Source organism: Nicotiana sylvestris, chromosome 9, assembly GCF_000393655.2.
Source record: "Nicotiana sylvestris chromosome 9, ASM39365v2, whole genome shotgun sequence".
In the NCBI taxonomy this organism is placed as follows: Eukaryota; Viridiplantae; Streptophyta; class Magnoliopsida; order Solanales; family Solanaceae; genus Nicotiana; species Nicotiana sylvestris.
This window is the reverse complement of record NC_091065.1, coordinates 105,372,068-105,392,551: the sequence shown is the minus strand read 5'-3', so window position 1 is coordinate 105,392,551 and position 20,484 is coordinate 105,372,068. Positions and strand designations below refer to the sequence as shown.

General features: G+C 37.0%; 3 protein-coding genes across 3 annotated transcripts; all 3 read right to left on the bottom strand.

The window, feature by feature from the left end:
- Positions 1–588: 588 nt before the first annotated feature.
- On the bottom strand, positions 589–4,133 carry LOC104236597 (uncharacterized). Its single transcript, XM_009790552.2, has 2 exons — positions 3,838–4,133; positions 589–2,281 (listed from the first exon to the last, which is right to left on the bottom strand). The coding sequence occupies exons 1-2, from the start codon at positions 3,935–3,937 to the stop codon at positions 1,083–1,085; spliced, it is 1,299 nt and encodes a 432-aa protein (XP_009788854.1). The 5' UTR covers positions 3,938–4,133; the 3' UTR covers positions 589–1,082.
- A 7,026-nt stretch (positions 4,134–11,159) lies between these two features.
- LOC104228313 (geranylgeranyl diphosphate reductase, chloroplastic-like) lies at positions 11,160–13,020 on the bottom strand. The gene has a single exon (XM_009780754.2). It carries the CDS (start codon positions 12,779–12,781, stop codon positions 11,420–11,422), a length of 1,362 nt encoding a protein of 453 aa, XP_009779056.1. The 5' UTR covers positions 12,782–13,020; the 3' UTR covers positions 11,160–11,419.
- Positions 13,021–15,630: 2,610 nt separating this feature from the next.
- Positions 15,631–18,459, bottom strand: LOC104228312 (protein IQ-DOMAIN 11). The gene is made up of 5 exons (XM_009780752.2): positions 17,734–18,459; positions 17,098–17,463; positions 16,768–16,983; positions 16,412–16,543; positions 15,631–16,320 (listed from the first exon to the last, which is right to left on the bottom strand). The coding sequence occupies exons 1-5, from the start codon at positions 17,806–17,808 to the stop codon at positions 15,721–15,723; spliced, it is 1,389 nt and encodes a 462-aa protein (XP_009779054.1). The 5' UTR covers positions 17,809–18,459; the 3' UTR covers positions 15,631–15,720.
- Positions 18,460–20,484: the final 2,025 nt, after the last annotated feature.

Sequence of the window (20,484 nt, the reverse complement as noted above, 5' to 3'; positions counted from 1 at the left end):
AACGTGTGGAATTCAAATAATTTTTTTAAATATTTAACAAGTTAAAATTTTAAAAGACATAGTAGAAAAATATTTTAGTTTTGTAATATACATTATATTGATAGATTGATATTTCTTGATCCTATGAGTGGTCATACATGGCCATTTTATTTAGTTGAGCGATTTATCAAGATAATTTTGTTAACAAAGAAGTTACATAATCCAAGTCGAACTTGAGTGAACATCAATGAAACACCCCCTACTGACAAGCTATTGGGAACAATGTATGACATCTATTTGCTTCATGTTGGCGTTACTGTTTCGTACATTGACGAGACTTGTGTACATATGACACGTGAGTGATGTTCGATATGGCTGCATTGGATCTCTAGGCGGTCCAAAGGCAGTTATGAGTTATGACCACAGGTGAGAATCTAGAGATGTTTCCAGATAATCTGCTAAGACCAAAATCCTAACACAGGCACAACGATGTGCCAAATGTAGAGTTTTCCACCACGCTCAATACATTCTAATGATATCTTCAAAAAAGAGCTTCTTGCTTAAAACTTCCAATCAACAATTCAGGATCAGGCGACAAAGAAAAAAACATTCAATGAAGTAGTGAAATTTTGCATTAAAACTTGGAATTCAACTAATACAGTTACTTGAATCACATATTTTATCTCTACCACATTCACTTTCCTTCGATTCTATTTCATTTACTTCATTAATAAGAACTACTACAGTTACTTGAATCACATATTTTACTGTGATGAATCATTGGGGCCTAAAGCAAAAGCTTTACTAGCCTAAGGATGGAGCCGCCCTTCATATCATTCATCTATCAAAAACCTACCCAACTATCTATCCAGCAGGTATTTTCTTTTTAAGCAAAATATATAAAAGAACGGAAAAAAGAGCTTTTTTATGTTACACGTCACACCCGATGCCATAAAAAAAATCTCCTATTCATCTAACTCCATAGGCACGAGAGAGCTGCCTTCCAAACCTGCTGTCTTTCTCTTCCAACCCTCTGTAGAATCATGGTAAGTGGTAACATCCAAAGATGTTAAATAAGATATAAAAGATCCAGAAGTTGGTCACTATTCATTAAAACTAAAAGTAACCCTCTTCTGTGTTTTTTCTTCTCTCCAATTGTACGTGGTCCTCTGTTCATCACCTTGAAACCTGGAGCTTTTGTACCTCGACATATGTTGTGAAGGACCTTCCCTCTTACGAGAACCAGTATAAAAGGTTTTATCACCTCTGCTAGGTCTTCCAAAATCCATATTTCTCTCATTACTCTGCCTTGGTAATCGCTGCCAATCCCAAGATGTGAACTCAGGTTCTCCCCATCTTCTGTCTTTTGAGGTTGTTCCACCACCTCGAGTAAGGTTCCTATTCCAACGAGAGCCATAGTCTGAATTCCACTGCTCATGCCCCCTAGTATTCCAATGGTTTCGGCCCCAGGAACCAGTTCTATTATCAACCCATTCGTTTCCTTTAGCACCAGCAAAACTTTCACCACCTTGATGCCACAAATTGCTGAAAGTGTTATCAACATAAGCAGATCCATTCTCATAATTCAACCCCGTGGTCCAACCCCACGACTCATTTCCACAGCCTCCCCAAGCAGTGTCCTTTAAGGTCCCCTGGTTTTTAGGGAAACTCCTTTCCCACGGATCATCATCTTTGATGTCTACAGGGTTATCCCGTTCATTCCAAGTCTGCTCCTCATTTCCTCGGCCTCCCCAGGCAGTAGAGTTCTTCAACGTCTCCTGGGCCTTGGGGCAACTCCTTTCCCACGGATCATCATCTTTGATATTTGAAGGGTTATCCCATTCATTCCAAGTCTGCTCCACATTCTCAAAAGTTTTAGAGCCCTGCACATTACCACTTTCCCAAGGATTTTCACCATCATCAGCAGCTTTATCCTCCCATACCAGGGTGCATCCAGAAACTAAGTTGTTCTCAGACTTGACAGTGTTATCAACCTCATTAGGATTAAAATATTCTCTATCCAAATCTAGTATTAGCTCCGGATCAATAGTTGAGTCCCAATCAACTTTATCAATGTACATATCTGGATCGGGAGGAGGACTCTGAGGAGGAAGACCACTTATAACAGCCCAATATCTCCTTTTTGCATCATTGAATGCTTCTTGACCTGCAGAGTCATCCCACTTGACCACATTATCATAACAGTAAATGTATTTTTTTGCACTCACAACCTTGCGCCAAGGTATCCCGGCTGCTCTGCAGAAATCTATTTCCCATGATGGAGCACTATTTTCCTGGATAGCTTTAAAAAGTGAAAATGAAGAAGTTATCAGATTTTGTAGGTAATACAAGACTTGATAGCCTTCAAGCAGGTGTGCAGATGACAGGACATAAGATGACAATTTTTTATGCAAAGAAAAACTAACTAGTATTTTTAAAAAATAAAGAAACTGAGGGAAATATATGAAGAGACATCTCTGATTAAAATGACAAAACATCCACAATAGTGAATTCCAATCGTGTCCACCACGATCTTTTATACATCTAGGTACAAAAAATTTTAGGGAGAGAGTGGGGCTAAGCCAACATGGCAGCTGGCTTCAACACTCTGAGATTCTTCCGATAAAGGAAGTTTCCTAGTACAACAGATTAAAATTGTTTTTTTGTAACGGAGAAATTCGCTATTTCCTGCTTCAAAAATCAGTAGATAATGGGACCGACCTTCTACCATCTCCACTTAAAACACCAGACTTGGTTCACCAATAGGATTCGAACTCATGACTTGAGCCTACCATGATCTCTAGCCGTACTACCTATTCCCCCGAACTAAAGCTCTGGGGAAAGAATACTACTCGTACAAGACATTAAATTATGGGACAGCTGTTCAATGCTTGTTATGTTCCAACTCAAATCAGTGACAAATCTAAACATGAAACAATTTACTTACAGAGAAGGTACACATTGGCTCCCTATTTACAGATTCAGCTAGGTCCCTTTGGGAAATTCTCCTTCATATTATATCGCTCACCTAGAAGTGCACCTCAAATGCTTCTGATTCAGATATTTACCTTCCCAGCATAATCACAGTTCGGAAAGGGCGCATGACAGACCTTGCAGCAATAACTATCTCAAAAGATAAGATGACAAGCGAGCGTTCTGGAAAGGCTAAGCTCATTCACAAAGAAAAAGGCTGATAGAACAGTTTAATCATTTGACATGGGATGGGGTCCCAATTAAGCAGGGCGAGTCATTCTAAATTCTTAGTTGCAACTGGAGAGACTCGAGAAAGACAAGTTTAATCCTATAGGATACAGATTAATGTACAATTTTATCAAAATTTCTTTCAAAAAGGGACAAAAAGCTTACTACATTTATAACATTACTATCTGAAGTGAAATTCCCATGCTATAAACCAATTGTAGCAGGTCAAAGTGGACTCTGCCTACAAATATCAGGGGTCATTATTTTCGTAATTTTAAACTTAAAGTCTTAAACTCGCTCAAAATTTCATACAAAACAATCAGGGATTAAGAAAAACCCAAATAAGTAAGCAAAGAATATATCAAAGAAACACGACATTTATCATCATATAAACAGTAAAGAGGGTACTTTTATGGATCCTCTCAAAATATACAAGGGACCATCTCACTAAAATTCAAATTTATAATCAAAACACCAAAAATAGAAAAAAATAAACAAAACAAAAGCAGAAATTTCCACCAAAATGGATCAATAAAAGGATCACAATCATTAATAATTACACAAAAAATGCCTAATCAGAAAAATAGCATGACACAGTAACCAAAACAAAAGATGAGTATATTAAAAAAAAGGAAAAATTAAAAGAGAGAAAAGTACCAGGAGAATGAGATTGGTTGTAACGGGATGGAGGAGAAGGGGGAAAATCTTCGTACTTGTACTTTTTTCTTGGTATCCATCTTCTGTTCCAATTTCCCATTTTCTTCTGAAACCACTTATTAGACACACCCAAAAAAAAAAAAGACTTGGAAGAAAAACAGGAGTTTCTTTCTTTAAGTCGGTAAGGGTTGCCGATAGAAACACTCAGATTTATTTTTTACTTCATTACTGATAATAAATGGGGGAAGACGAGACGAGACGAGTTGCTTGCTTTATCGCACACAGATTACATGCTTGAATTGACATAGGTGATTGATTTGATGAGTTTGTAATCAAGAAACAGGATTGATGGGCTAAACCGACTCGATAGGCTATGGGCTTAGCCTACAGGGCTACTAGAATGGGAGAGTCGGGACTGGTAACATTTTCCAAAAAGAGCTTCATAACGGTCCTTGTTTCGTGGAATCTTTACAAAAATAACCCGATATATTTATTGTTTACATTTCATAGCCGGCATACATAGATTATACATAGTTATACATATATTGTACTTGAATTATACTTATATTACATCTTCCGGCTATTTTTAATTCAAACAGTTGGGTTGACGACTATTTAGATTAATTCTTCTTTTTTCGTTGCGAAATGTATAAGTTTTAGCCACTCTAAAAAATAATAACAGATACAAATATATTTTTATATATACGTATTATATTAAAAATATATTTATATTTTATACACTTTTCGACAAGCAAATATAATTAGTTTCAGGTGATAGTTTATAATTTTGTATTTTGTCCTTTTTCGTTGGAAGTTGCTATATTGCCTTTTGTAAACAGCTTCTTTTTGGAACAGTATGCCACATCACCCCATATTCCCCCCCCCCCCCCCGCCCCCCGCCCCCCTTTCTTCTTGGGATAGTAGCGCTTTTGATCCCTTTAATCGGTAAATTTTAATTTTAGTCCTTATGATATGATTATAACCTTTGATTAATAAAAATATGTTTTTTTGGTCCTTTATTATAGAAAATATGTTACATTTAGACTTTTTTTTTACATTTATTACCTTATATATGGAATAATATTAGAAATTTAACATAATATGGGTAATTAAATAGTAAATGGTTAATAATTTGTTAAATTTGTGAAGAGTTACAAGGGAAGGGATCAAAAGTCACATTTCAATTACTAGAAGTTATATGCACATTACAAAATCAGAATTTATCGTTGATTGAGGAAATAAAAGCACAAATTTCCTTTTCTTAAAAGTTCTTTTAGTTACATCTTTTAAACTGTAAAAATGTGGAAGATCAGACTAAGCTGCAACCACAGAGCATACTCAGACAGAACCTTGACTCAGTTACCAAGATAAATCTTTTCTGATGTGGAAGATCAGACTATGCTGCAACCACAGAGCATACTTAGACAGTACCTTGGCTCTGATACCAATTGTTGCGGAAGCCAAATGTATAGAGTGTGAATAAGTCACAACTACTATACCAAAATTTATGACAGCCACCAAATAATAAATAAGACAACAAAGCAACAATAAAGGGAACACCAGAATTTACGAGGTTCGGCTAATTTTGCCTACTCCTCGGACACAACCAATATTTTATTCCACTCCAAAAATACAAGTGAAATAATACTAAAGAGAGAAGATACAAATGCCTTAAACAGATGAGAAGGCAAATGAGAGGTGTGTTTAAATCCTAAACATTAAGCCTTCTTTTATAGGGGGAAAATCCCCCAACTTTTGTTTTCCCACCGATGTGGGACAAACATTTTGTCAAATTCAACAAATCTCCACCTTGGCAAAATTCCACATCTTCAATTTTCTCTCAATAACAAATTTTGATTGTGTCTTCATCTTCAATCTTCAGTTTTCAACAATGTTGATCAAATCCAAACAATGTTGAAACTTGACCGCAGTCACCACCTTTGTCAGCATATCAGCAGGATTCTCCGTAGTATGAATTTTCTTCACTGTGACTCCACCTTCTTCTATGATTTCTCGTACGAAATGATACCGAACATCAATGTGCTTCGTCCTTGCATGATAAACTTGGTTCTTCGCTAATTGAATAGCACTTTGACTATCACAAAAAATTGTGATACCTTTTTGTTCAACACCAAGCTCCTTTAGCAATCCTTGAAGCCAAATTGCCTCTTTCACAGCCTCTGTAATAGCCATGTACTCTGCCTCTGTTGTAGACAAAGCAACTGTTGACTGCAAAGTAGACTTCCAACTAACTGGTGCCTTTGCAAAAGTAAACACATAACCAGTAGTTGATCTTCGTTTGTCCAGATCACCCGCAAAATCTGAGTCACAATATCCAACTACAGACTGATTGTCTTCCTGCTCAAAAACTAACCCGACATCTACAGTATTATGAATATACCGTAGAATCCACTTCACAGCTTGCCAATGCTCCTTCCCTGGATTGTGCATATATCTGCTAATAACTCCAACAGCTTGTGAAATGTCAGGCCTTGTGCAAACCATTGCATACATCAAGCTACCAACAGCATTTGCGTATGGTACCTTTGACATATACTTTCGTTCAACTTCATCCATTGGCGACATAGTAGTACTTAGCTTAAAATGGGAAGCAAGTGGAGTACTAACTGGCTTAGTCTTGTCATCTATGCCAAAACGTTGAAGTACTCTCTTCAAATATTCCTTTTGAGATAAACAGAGTTTCTTTGAACGTCTATCTCTAATTATCTCCATGCCAAGAATTTTCTTTGCCTCACCCAAATCCTTCATCTCGAACTCCTTCTTCAGTTGAATCTTCAACTTATCAATTTCTTCCAAATTCTTGGAAGCTATCAACATATCATCAACATATAGGAGAAGATATACAAAGGAACCATCTTTAAGCTTGTGCAAATACACACAATGATCGTATTTGCTTCTCTTGTACCCTTGCCGCAACATAAACTCGTCAAATCGCTTGTACCATTGTCTAGAAGATTGTTTCAATCCGTACAACGATTTTTCAAGTTTGCACACCATATTTTCTTTTCCAGCAACTTTGAATCCTTCTGGCTGAGTCATGTAGATTTCCTCCTCCAAGTTTCCATGTAAAAACGCAGTTTTTACATCCATCTGAACTAGTTCCAAATCCAATTGTGCTACTAAAGCCAACATAATTCTAATGGAGGAATGTTTTACAACTGGAGAAAACACTTCATTGTAATCAATTCCCTCCTTTTGAGCATATCCTTTGGCCACCAATCTTGCTTTGTAGCGAACATCTACTTGGTTAGGAAATCCTTCCTTCTTTGCAAATACCCATTTGCACCCAATTGCTTTCTTTCCCTTCGGGAGATTGGCCAATCTCCATGTATGATTCTGATGAAGGGACTGTATTTCATCATTCATGGCAATCCTCCACTTATCTTCTTCTGAACTTTGGACAACGTCTTTATAAGTAGTAGGAACATCATCAGCTACAATTGAGGTTGCACAAGCAACCGTCTCTATGAGACGAACAGGTTTCGTTATTGTTCTTTTTGGCCTGCTGGTTGCTATTGATTCAAGTTGTTGTTGAGGTTCCTGAGTTGGAATCTCCTCTACTGGCTCTCCTTCTAGAGGATAATCTTCATTTGTTTCCTCCTCTGCTTCTTGTGTAGGAAAAATAAATTTTCCCTCAAACTCCACCTGCTTAGAAGCACCTTTATTTTGTTTGGTATCTTCTGTTACCTTATTTACCATAGCAGATTCATCAAAGGTAACATCCCTGCTGAATATTACTTTCTTTGTCATAGGACACCATAAGCGATATCCTTTGACTCCAGAAGTAATTCCCATAAAAATAGCCTTCTTTGCCCTTGGATCCAATTTTGACTCCGTCACATGATAATATGCAGTTGAGCCAAACACGTGCAAAGAGTTATAATCTACAGCAGGTTTTCCATACCATTTTTCAAATGGTGTCTTGCCATCAATAGCAGCAGATGGTAAGCGATTAATGAGGTGGCATGCATATGTAATTGCCTCAGCCCAAAATTCTTTGCCCAAGCCAGCATTGGACAACATACACCGTACCTTCTCCAGCAAGGTCCGGTTCATACGTTCTGCCACTCCATTTTGTTGTGGTGTATGTCTAACAGTGAAGTGTCGGACGATGCCATCATTTTCACATACCTTATTGAAATGATCATTTTTGTATTCACCTCCATTGTCTGTGCGAATACACTTGATTCTCCTGCCTGTCTGATTCTCCACCATCGTCTTCCATTTGAGAAAAATTCCCAACACTTCATCTTTGCTCTTCATTGTATACACCCATACTCTTCGGGAAAAATCATCAACAAAGGTTACAAAATAGTGCTTCCCACCCAATGAAGGTGTTTTGGAAGGACCCCAAACATCAGAGTGTACATAATCCAAAATGCCTTTAGTATTATGGATCGCTGTACCAAATTTAACCCTTGTCTGTTTCCCTTTGACACAATGCTCACAAAACTCCAAGTTGCAAGCCTTTACTCCTTTTAACAATCCTTGATCTGATAGAGTTTTCAAGGATTTTCCTCCAGCATGTCCCAAGCGCATGTGCCATAGCTTGGTTGCTTCTGCCTCTTTGTCGTCACTGGATGTCACTGTCGCTGTCCCAATAACTGTACTGCCACGATAGCGGTACATATTATTATTCTTCCGATTAGCCTTCATTACCACTAGTGCACCGGAGCATACTCTCATCACTCCATTTTCTGCAATGATTTTGAACCCTTTTGATTCCAGGGCTCCCACAGAGATGAGATTCTTCTTCAAATCCGGTACATATCGAACATCTGTCAATGTTCTGATCATTCCATCATGGTTCCTTAATCGTATTGAACCAATGCCATATGAGGTAAGAGGGCTGTTATCCGCTGTGTGGATGACTCCATATTCTCCTTCTTGAAATTCCACAAACCAGTCCCTGTTGGGACACATATGATGGCTACAAGCCGAGTCCATCAACCATATGTCTGATGATGTTAATGACTCTGTTGTAACTAATGAGAAGTCTGAATCATCACAATCAGCTACATTTGAATCCATAATGGCCTTTCCATTATTATATTTGGCCTTATTCTTCAACTTCGGACAGTCTTTCTTCCAGTGCCCTTTTTCTCGACAAAAGACACATTCATCTTTGCTGGGTCTAGATCTTGACTTGGATCTTCCCTTCTTTGTCCTCGTTTGATTTTGAGGACGACCCCTCACAAATAGTGCTTCTCCTTCTCCGCCCTTCTGTTTTTCTCGCTTTCTTTGTTCATAGCTGTACAAAGCCGAACAAACTTCTCTGAGAGAAACTTCGTCATTTCCATGGAGTAGAGTAGTTTCAAGGTGCTCGTACTCATCAGGAAGTGACGCCAACAACATCAAGGCCAAGTCACCATCATCATAAGTTGTATCCATATTTTGCAAATCTGTAACCAACTTATTGAAACTGGTGATATGTTCATTCATCGTGGTACCAGGAACATAGGTGAAGTGAAACAATCTCTTCTTCATGTACAATTTATTTTGACTGTTTTTCTTCAAAAATTTATCCTCCAGTGCTTTCCATAATCTACTTGCAGAAGTTTCCTTTGTGTATGGATATTTCTGCTCTCTAGCAAGGTAGGATCGAATGGTACCGCAAGCAACACGGTTGAGAATCTTCCAATCTTCTTCTCCAATAACATCTGGTTTCTTTTCTTCAATGGCCAGATCTAGCCCTTGTTGAAAAAGGACATCTAGAACCTCGCCTTGCCACATCCCAAAATGCCCGGACCCGTCAAAAATTTCTACCGCAAATTTCGCATTTGACACAATTCTTGTCATAAGCGAAGATGCCAATGATGACGTATTGTTGACACTTGATGTAGATTCTTCTTGTTTATTATCTCCCATATTTGACACAAATATTATTTAATAGCTGACGACACAAATCAAGATTATTTCCTTTCTGATGTAGAAGATCAGACTAAGCTGCAACTACAGAGCATACTCAGACAGAACCTTGACTCAGTTACCAAGATAAATCTTTTCTGATGTGGAAGATCAGACTATGCTGCAACCACAGAGCATACTTAGACAGTACCTTGGCTCTGATACCAATTGTTGCGGAAGCCAAATGTATAGAGTGTGAATAAGTCACAACTACTATACCAAAATTTATGACAGCCACCAAATAATAAATAAGACAACAAAGCAACAATAAAGGGAACACCAGAATTTACGAGGTTCGGCTAATTTTGCCTACTCCTCGGACACAACCAATATTTTATTCCACTCCAAAAATACAAGTGAAATAATACTAAAGAGAGAAGATACAAATGCCTTAAACAGATGAGAAGGCAAATGAGAGGTGTGTTTAAAACCTAAACATTAAGCCTTCTTTTATAGGGGGAAAATTCCCCCAACTTTTGTTTTCCCACCGATGTGGGACAAACATTTTGTCAAATTCAACACAGCTAACTGAAACTATAGAAGCAACAACTAACTGAGACCAACAGGTTTGAATAAATAAATCAGCTTATCATAAATCTGTATAAAGTGCGTTGAAAACTTTTCGTTGTAGAAAAAAATGCACAAATTTTTAATCTGTTTATGTTGAGACTAACTGGTTTGAATCACAACGAAAACCCCTTTGTTTGTGCCATCTCTTAACATCATCTGTTTTGATGGATGGTTTAGTTTAAGTCTTTGGGAAGCATGAAAACCATAAATAAGTTACAAAATAAAAACTTCAGCTCCAGAGCTGAAGTTTGCTAGTTACAAAACAAAAAACTTCAGCTCTAGAGCTGAAGTTCGGCAGTTACAAAAACAAAAACTTCAGTCTCGTCTACTAGAATGCTGAAGTTTTGCGTGATTGTCTTTGCTACTTTAGCCCCGTATGCTGAAGTTACGCAAAAAAAGTGGGTACGCTTGCAATTTTTTTTTTTTGCAAAGTGGACACAAGTTAAAACGTGACCCAATATGCGGGTATAGATGCAAATGCCCCTTTTAAACTTATAAATACCCCTCTTTATTTCCAACGTTTCTCACATAAATACTGTCACATACTCTCTCTAAAAGTCTCACAACTCCGCCTCTCAATTCAGGATATCAATAATTTTAGTCTCTCAACTTGGTGATTGGAGATCTAAATTTGTGGATCAGCTCAACTTCAATTAATGCTTTCATTATTTTTAGTTTCGTCAATTTGATACATTTGTTCCTACTATTTATTTTAATTATTCGTGTTATATATTATTTGTTAGCCTTTCTAAAATATAATGGCATATTCCTTATCTCCTTCCACATTGAATAAAAAAGGAAATAACATATGGGATAAAGAATGCTGAAGTAGAATGAACTAATGATTCAATTCAGACTTACTTATACCAATACCAAAAGAATATGATACAAAATAAAAGGAGGAAGAGGAGCTAGATCCACCCCCAACTAGTTAAACACACTGTCGTAAGCAAACATCTATGGTATGAAATTATTTCGAGGAGATTCCTAATGAAAATAGAGCTCATAGAGGTTGACTTGGTTACACATACAACAAATGACATACTAAACATAACCAATTGAAATATTTAACTGTTAGGATAACCTATACTCGTGAGAGAATTTTTTGGGCAGATGCTTCAACTTCTCGTCCCATAATATTACACCTAACCAAACTTGAAATTGTGTTCATCACCATTTTAGCATCATTCAATCTATTGCCACTAGCTAATTTCTTATACAAGTAGCTATCAAATGTCATCCTTTGGACATACTCATCTCCACATAACTCCACTAATGCTTCCCTTGCTGCATTGCTACCATAAAACACTTTTTGCAATATATCCAAAAACTTGAAAGTTGTGAAATACTTGTCATCCCACTTTCTTAAATACTCCCTTTTCAAATCATCTTCACTAATCATCTTCTCTCCGCCTTCTGAGGCCTTCGCTATTGCTTCCCCACAAATTCTTCCACTTTTTGCTGCAAAATATATTCCTTCGCCTGAACATTTTGTCACGTATCCTGCCGCATCTCCTACTAGAGCAACTCGTCCACGTACCCGAATCGGGCGCGGATGCTCCGGTATTGGATGCGCCTCCACTTTAATCACTCGTCCGCCGTCGATCTTTGATTTGACTCGGGCTCTGATACCATGCTGAAATAACTTGATATTAGACTTTGAGCACATCGTGCCCGTCCCCACTGCCACGTGGTCACATTTGGGAAACACCCACGCGTAAAAATCGGGTGACACGTCATTCCCCACGTACATCTCAGCCAAATTTTCGTAATACCCCATTTTGTCCTCGGGCAATTTAATCCTCTCTTGGAAAGCAATGGCAGTAGCGTAATTTCCAGCTTTGATCGATTTAGCCACCCGGCTATTGGCTCCGTCGGCGCCGACGATAACATCGACGGCAAGCTGACGCTGGCAATTATCCATAGTGTAATGAATCACATACGGCTCGTGCGAGGATGTAGGGACCACAAGGTTAGTGACGAGTGCTTTCATGAGAGTGGCGCCGCTAGACTCGGCGCGGCGGCGGAGGAACGAGTCGAGAACTTCACGGCGGAGCATGGCGATGAACTCGTGAGGTTTTAGGGTTTTGCCGAAATCGACGACGAGATTCGACGGAGAAATGATTCTCATCTGAGTGACGCGGCGATCGATGAGGTGATAAGGTAGTGAGAACTCGTCGAGCATGCAAAGAGGAATGGCGCCGCCGCATGGCTTGGCCGAAGCTGGGCTGCGTTCGAAGAGGAAAGTTTCGACTCCTCCGCTGGCTAAAGCTTCTGCAGCTGAAGATCCAGCTGGGCCGCCGCCTATAACGGCTGCTCGAAGCTTGGAGACAACTGGATTTATGGGTTTGTGTTTGAAGTAATGGTATTGCTTTTGTGGGTTTTGGGTTTTGAGTGAAACTGGAAGACAGTGAAGAGGGTGAAGAAGGTGTGTTTGGGCGGCCATTTTTGATTAAAAGGGTTTTAAGGGATTAATGTTTGGTAGGTTATAATGAGATTATATATAATTAAGCTAAAGATGGTAAAGATAGTGCTAAGTTCTGAACTTTGGTTTATTTTAATGCTTTGGGTTTTGTTCAAAGCAGTTTAGCAGGTGTCGTTGGTGGAAAGGTTGGGTAATTTTGTAAATTCTCAAACAAGTTTGATTGTTTAAAATTTAAATCAATTGGTATATGTGTACTTATTATATTTATACTCAGTGAAGAATTATAATTAATGTTTGCAATGTTTTTGTTGTTTGTGAAGTAGAAAATGGTAGAATCTTAAGAGTTGGATAGTGACTGATGTCTCAATAGAGTGAGAATAAGGACTTCTTGTTGCTGTCTTCTTCAATCGAGGATTGATTGCTCATAGTTTTTTAGTATGTCAATATCATGCTGCCTTCATTTGTAAAAAGTAGAGATATTTTTAAAAGAAAGTGACTGGCTTTGGTACTACACAATGAGATTTCTCTTTCTTGCTTTGTCCTCCCAAATAGGTTGTAGAGGCTTTGTTTACATGTTATTTTGCTTTATATGTTAATGATATTGAAGTAGAGTTTTGGCTTTGGGGTTTGATGCTGTTTGCTGTAGTATGTTAGTGATGTTATAAGTAGACTTTTATGGGAAATCTTATTCTGTAGCTTGATCATTGCACATGTATTTATTTGAATATCTGTTTTGATTTTGATGGTCCTCTCCTCTTGCTCTTCCAGTAAAAGAAATGCATATTCAGGTCTCTGAGAGAATTAAGGAGATCACTGTCTGGTAAAACATAGTATAATTTTCCGGGAAGAAGCTGCTTTCAGCAACAAATTTGGAAGAGGTAAGATCATTGCCTTCAAGTTTTTTACTGTGTATCATGCTTCCCTTCTGAATCTTGTTCTGCTAAATGCATTGATGTCGATACATTTGATTATTTTGCGCGCTGTACTGTTAATAAAACAGTGTGGCTTATACTAGCGAAAGTGGCAAATAGTAAGACTTTACCAATATGGTATAACAAATATGATATAATAAAAATGTGTGGAGCTTCACGCTATTGCAGCAACTTCCATTTAGAGTTTGCCAGTGTTATCAAAGGCGAAAGCGCAAAAAAACTCTAATGTCCGTTGGGGCTTTAAGCTTAAAGCGCAAATAAAGCGTGGACTTTAATGAAAAAAGACGCAACTGGAGAAAAAGTAAAAATATGTGTATGTAGTCTAAGACTAAAGATTATAAGCTAACAAGTATATGGACAAAGAAATTGAAAAAAAAAATTATGATAAAGTGAAATATCAATTGTTTAATGTCGCATTTTCAGGATTACACTCATTGGCAAGGAAAAGTATGTCTTGGAGCCTTGATGCGATACTAAAGCGCCCACAAAGCGAGGCGAAGCGCTCAACATGTTTTGAGCCTCGCTTCAGGGCTTAAGCGCGCCTTTAACAACACTGGAGTTTCCAGGACCTACGATAATAATGTTGTTAGTTGTTAGTCAATGGAAGCCACTAATTAAAAAAAAAAGCCATTAATTCTTCATTGTAAACTCTCTATGGTGGTTCTTGATTTAGACTTTAGAGTTTCCTTGTATTGATCAAGCCAGTGGATATTAATGTTGAGGTTTGGACTTTCTAGACCAATATGAGGTTTTCTATATGCACAATCAAATGCATTAGCAAAAGAGGTGCCTCCATATTCTCACTTTTGAAAATTCAGTATCCATAATGTTGAGGTTTGGACTTACTAGCTCCTTTTTCTTCTTTTCCTTTGTAAGAAAATTTTTGCATTCAACCAATGAAGCTCTCCTAGCTTGCTTATAATGAGAAGTCAGAACTCAACTCCCATATGAGATGGGACATGGATGGATTCTCATTTGTATTTATAGAAATATCCAAGACAATTGGGTTGAAAATGAATGAATATGTGAAGCCATTTAGCGAAATTTTGGTTTGTGATTGGGGATTCTATCATTTACTGTTCCTGCCTTTTATTTTAACTTATATATTGGACGTTATACATTAATTTCAAAAATTGTGCGAGTTAAAAGTAAATAAAAGCCATCAACAACTAGGCATAAGGTTACAACAATCAAGTACATCCAATGAATGAAATTGTATCATAGGTGTCTTTACACAATACTATGTCAAATGAACATGGATATCACACCATTGTATACCATGAAAACTCATTCATTGAACAGATGATGTTCCTTTGTACATATATGTTTTCTCATCCCTATGTGATCTAACAACTGGCACCCGTTTAGTTCAGGAAATGGAAACACCATTTCTTATGTCACTGATGGCTTGAAAATGCTATATAGCAAATGTAGCTGGTTATCGGAGAAATTCCTTGTTTCTTTCTTTTTCCCGTTTTTTTTTGTATGTGGGGGGGGGGGGGGAGGGGTCACATATGAAGAGTTGCTGTGAGAATTTCTTTTAGTAGACGGGCTAGTTTATCGAACAGAAATATTAATAAGAAGCGAGCAGCTCTATCAGTAGATGCTGATCAAGCTTTACATGCCTCAAGCTTCAATGATTATTGTGATTCTCCAACAATTCTTAGGATACTATAACAGTTCTTATGTCAACTTGCATGTTGTACCATGTATGGTCCAAATATATATGTAACTTCCATTGGTACAAAGTTCATCAGTCATTAATTACTTGTATCAGATTATTAAAATAGATGTTATTGCCTCGTAACTAATTAGTTGATTTCTTTAGTTAAACATGAGGTGACCTCCACAAATTGATCGAAGTTTCCTTCCTTGAGATTTGCTCGTATTGAAATGATCCTTTTGGTTGTCAATGAGAAAATGTTCAAGAGAAACTGATTTCACACAAACTATTAGCATAGATATAACATTAGCTTGTGGAATTAAAGCATCCCAGCTATTACAATCTATAATTTTCACTCTAATCAATCATCTGCAGGCACCGATCCGATCCCAATTTGTAAAGGAGCCATCTGACTCAAAGTTGTGGTCCTTAATTCCCCTGGTTGATTTTATCGGACCAGGTGTACCTTTTAAGCATGGTGATCTTTGTGAGAACCCAGTAACACTTCCAATCCTACTTGCTACTGTAACATCACTGTTGATAGAAGATATGGGAGATAGCTTGTACTTATAGGGAGAATTAATCTCCGAGTAAACATCGGTGTTAAGAGGTCTTAGCCTTGGTGAGCTCAATGATCTTGCTTTTGCTCTTGCAGATTCAGTGGCTGCCATGTATGTTGGAAGAGCAGGAGAGCCCATGAAAGAATTATCATCTCCGCTCGAGTGCTGTCTTCTGTGGTGAAATGATCTTCTTGGAACATATATTGGAGAAACCAATTCTTGATCTGTATGGTATTGTTTTGGTAAAGTCCTCGGTTTAATATCTTTTCTCTCACATTCCTCTTTGTTTCTTGCTGAGAAAAGTGTATCCAAGTTTTTAAGGTCATCTCTTTTGGCCAGCTGAGCATCTACCCATTGTTCTAACCAGTATCGGCGTCTTCCATTTATTTCTGTCTCTGTTGACCTCTGCAAGTAGAAAGAATACCCCTTGCGAAATAAATCATAGTCTGTGATAAATGCGATCAGGATTTCAGAAATCAAACTATAAGATACTTACTCGATGGCTTAACCAGTATTCTCTTATACGTTCTCTCTTGATAGCAGCCTCCCTTTTGCTTGAGAACAACTTGTTTGTCTCTTCCTTAGATAAAAATCGATTGTCCCACCTTCTCTGGCTGTTTAGATCAATCTGCAAATTGTAAAAGAATTGACTAAGCTGTTATTATACCTTAAGTTAGAGATGATTATCTAGTAAATACTACTCTCATCACCATAACGATTTGGTTCTACACTTGGATCAATAACATAAGCATGTTCTATACTGCATTTTTTTTTTCTTCTGCAGAATTTCTGAAAGTGATCGGATTATAGTTATATTTGTAAAATATTATATCGCCATGTTATTTGTGATACCTTTATATCTTTCTCTCCCACATCCAGCAACGTGTTTTCTTGACAATGTACCGTGGTTTTCACCAGATCACATCTCTTTGCACAGACTTCTGACTGAATGTTTACAATTGACTGCAAGGACTTAAGGGTAGCAATAGCCTGACGTCGAACAGCCCTTCCGCGAACAATAGCTTGAAGCCTGACTAGTGCCTTTAGTGCTCTCAAAGCTTTTCTTGCCTGAAATTGAATTCATTGGTTAAATAAAACATTTCCTTGTGAATGCAGAGATACAGAAGAAACGGTCAGGTTTAGTAGATTGAGGAAAACAAAAGATTGGGAAGAAAAACATACAAGATAACCACGAAAAGCTGTCTGAATTTTGATGGCAGCAAGATGTTCAATCTTTCTCTCATAGAGGTAGAAGTACTGTGGCACTTGGCCATGAAGAGTCAATTTTGACAATCCAAGAGTTTCATTTTTGGGCTCATGGATAGATTCAGTGCCTTCTTTTAAGGAAGCCATTTCAGCTTCAACCTCTGGTGTTTTAGCAGCTGCTTTAGCTTCATCAATTCTTTCAACATCAACATTTATAGTAGGCTTACTCTGCTTCTCTTCTGCTTTCTGGTGTCTCCTTTCCCTTGGTGGTGACAAGGCCGAGGACGCCGCCGCCAATCTCCTGATCTTTAGCCTTGCAAATACCCATCTCTTCCTCTTTGCCTATTGATACAGTAACTATGCAATGTCACTAAAACTTGGATACAGGTTCAACATTGACAAAAATCACCTTTCAGATGCAAATGTATAGTTTAAGACATGAGTTCAAGGTTCAAAGTCAGAACCTTGAACACATAACCATTAAATCCTGAATCTGCCCTTTGTGAAACGGGGAGGAATGGTATGGTTTCTTCATACAAATATCTAAAAATTGCTAAGGATCTGCTAGAGATTGAATGTAGCAAAGTTGATCACACAAGTAGAATCATTTACCTTCTCTAATCTTGATTCAGACTCTGAAACGAAAATCCGCTTCAGCAAGTTGAACCAGCTCTTCTTCTTTGCCATAGCTACAATTACCTCAAGTGGAACTCATAAAGCTCATTTGAACTAAAAAGGGGTAGCAAAGGAAAGCCTAGAATGACACTTGGGTGTAGCAAGAAGATTTTTTTGTGAGTAATTTAAACATAAGAATACAAAAAAGGAAGTTTCAGTGAGTTGCCTTGTTAGAATAGACGATCTATTGGTATCAGTACCCTTGGGAATTGAAGCATATTTTCAGGAGGATTTTGCTAAGATTAGTAAGCAGCCTACACAAGAGATATCCTAGATTTCCTCATTCATTTCTAAAAATATCCAAAATCTTCTGAAGTAAGCAACTATAATGAACTAGAACTCAGTCATAAGTACCCCACCAAAAAATAATAATAATAAATAAGTGAAGCTCTGGTTATCAATGATTCAGATGGAAACAGTGGAAATAAAGACTTTAGAATAAGGTGTATATGATCAACATGGGTATCATTTTTCTCTATTCAATAATTCACATTTCTTTTCTCATCTTCTTGATAAGATGAGTTCCTTCTGTTTCAACATGTGGTGTTCCACCACTAAGGGTGTTTGGATGAGACCCCTAATCCTAATAAAAAATCTCGAGTTTGAATCCTAAGAATAGTAAATATTCTGATAGAGATTGCTTTTCTTTTTATGAATTAACCGGACTAGTAGACTTCATATATCAGGTGATTTAATTAAAAAGAGAAAATACATGTGGGCCTTTTTAAGTAATAGAACTGTGCAGAGGAGTTAGGGGGAGGTGTCTTTCACATTGATGGAGGGAAACCTGATGGAGTATGAATTATGAGAATCTTTATGAGGTTATGGGGTATGAGTTTCTTTTCCAGCTGCTATTTTGTTTTCTTCAACTACAATTGACATGTTCGAATGTTTGTTGGACCTCCTGACACTACCACTTAGGCCAGTGGGGTACAGTACAGATACCAAACCTGATCAAATGTTTCTTCATTCATTACAATATTAAATGGAAGATCTAGGACTTTTTTTTAAAACAGAGGTTATTTTTCTGTTTTATTTTTCATATGGATTTTTCTGTATTGAAGGGTGCTTTGAAGCAACGATAAAATTATATCTGTGTGATATATGGGTCATGACTTCGAATCGGGGAATTAGGAGCGGCTCAACGATATTGGTGGCCTAAAGCCAAACCTCAATTAGAGGCCTTAAATTTATATAAGAATATTTAATATTTTAATTTTATTTTTTGTAATGACGATATACCGACTATCTTGTACGTGTTTTGATCATTCATTCATTTTTCGCTAGCTTTTATCATTGCAAATATTTGATAATTCTACTCATTAACACCTGCATAATATTTTATAAGAAACAATAATGACAATTAAGATAATATTTTTATAAATTCTCATAATCTAATAATCTCAATTTTGTATCATAGATAGATATCAATATAATTTCATACATTTAAAATAGTTAAAGTCTATTTTGAAAAAACAAATGGCATAATCCATTCTTTATACGAAATAATAAACTCTAAAAGATACTACAAGGTACTTCATTCTTTAATTATCAAAGTTGTCATCAAATTATTTATTTTCATGTATTACATATTCATTAACTCAAGTTATTCATTTGAATAACCTCTATCACATTCCAAACAAAAAAGTGTAAAATTTAACTAGTATCTTTTATTAATAATTTTATAATATGTAATAGTATACAATTTGAAAATTTTGGGGCCTTCAATGCTAGGGGACCTAAAACAATTGCTTTAGTGGCCTCCCCTAGAGCCGGCACTGCGTGAATTAACTGTTGATGCTTGTATTATGGTAAATTGTTTACATACACTCCCTTGGAGTGTGACTCTTTCCCAAAATCTGCATAAACGCGAAATATTTTGTGCACTAACTGGACTGACTTTTCTTCTTCTTCTTCAGTATAGGATGAGGGTACTGAATTACTGAAAGAGATTTGAAGACCTTATGGGGTTAATATAGGAATAAAGAAAGACATGTGGTATGGACTATGGACCATGTTCTTATTTTCAGATATCTGACAATAATAGTATAATTAATTGCTACTTTTTCTTCACTTTGTTTGGGAAGTGGGCAGAGGAAAGGAATGGAAGAGAAAACGGAAAGTGGGTATATTAATGAGAAGGGATTTCTTGCCTAGAAGAATGTCATTTTTTTCTTCCTTCCCCAAGCTAAAGAAACATATTTAATGGTCACAGCTAATTATTTTCTTAGCCAATTTTACACTATCATCATAAAAACAAACAAAGAAAGATATTGTATTGGGAGCATATTACATGCACTTTTTTTTAAGCCCATACCAAGTTGTCACAAATAGGTTCATAATCACTTTTTTATATCTCCAATGTTGTGATTAACTAGCCATGGATGATGTCAAAATTTGCAATAAATTTTTATTAAATGTTCAAAATCTTGTTTAGAGGAAGAGTGAATTGGAGTTCCTTTTTCATATTATTTATTGTAAATTGCAGTAAAGGCCTGTTTGGTAGAGTTGTGATAACTTTTTCATGAAATGAATAATTACTACTATGATTCTGATCATTTCTCAGTTAGTCTGAAATAGAGTCATAGTTGTTGTTGATGTACTATGATGATTCTGATAAGTGACACTGATGTTCTGCCTATCCTTAATGCAAAGGTAGTTTTGATGTGCCAGTGCTACCTTAATAGG

Coding starts and splice junctions, on each gene's coding strand:
- LOC104236597 (XM_009790552.2), bottom strand. CDS start 3,937: ATGGGAAATTGGAACAGAAGATGGATACCAAGAAAAAAGTACAAGTAC. Junction 2,282..3,837: donor CAACCAATCTCATTCTCCTG/GTACTTTTCTCT, acceptor CACTTTTTAAAG/CTATCCAGGAAAATAGTGCT.
- LOC104228313 (XM_009780754.2), bottom strand. CDS start 12,781: ATGGCCGCCCAAACACACCTTCTTCACCCTCTTCACTGTCTTCCAGTT.
- LOC104228312 (XM_009780752.2), bottom strand. CDS start 17,808: ATGGCAAAGAAGAAGAGCTGGTTCAACTTGCTGAAGCGGATTTTCGTT. Junction 17,464..17,733: donor CTGAATCAAGATTAGAGAAG/GTAAATGATTCT, acceptor CTGTATCAATAG/GCAAAGAGGAAGAGATGGGT. Junction 16,984..17,097: donor CAGCTTTTCGTGGTTATCTT/GTATGTTTTTCT, acceptor ATTCAATTTCAG/GCAAGAAAAGCTTTGAGAGC.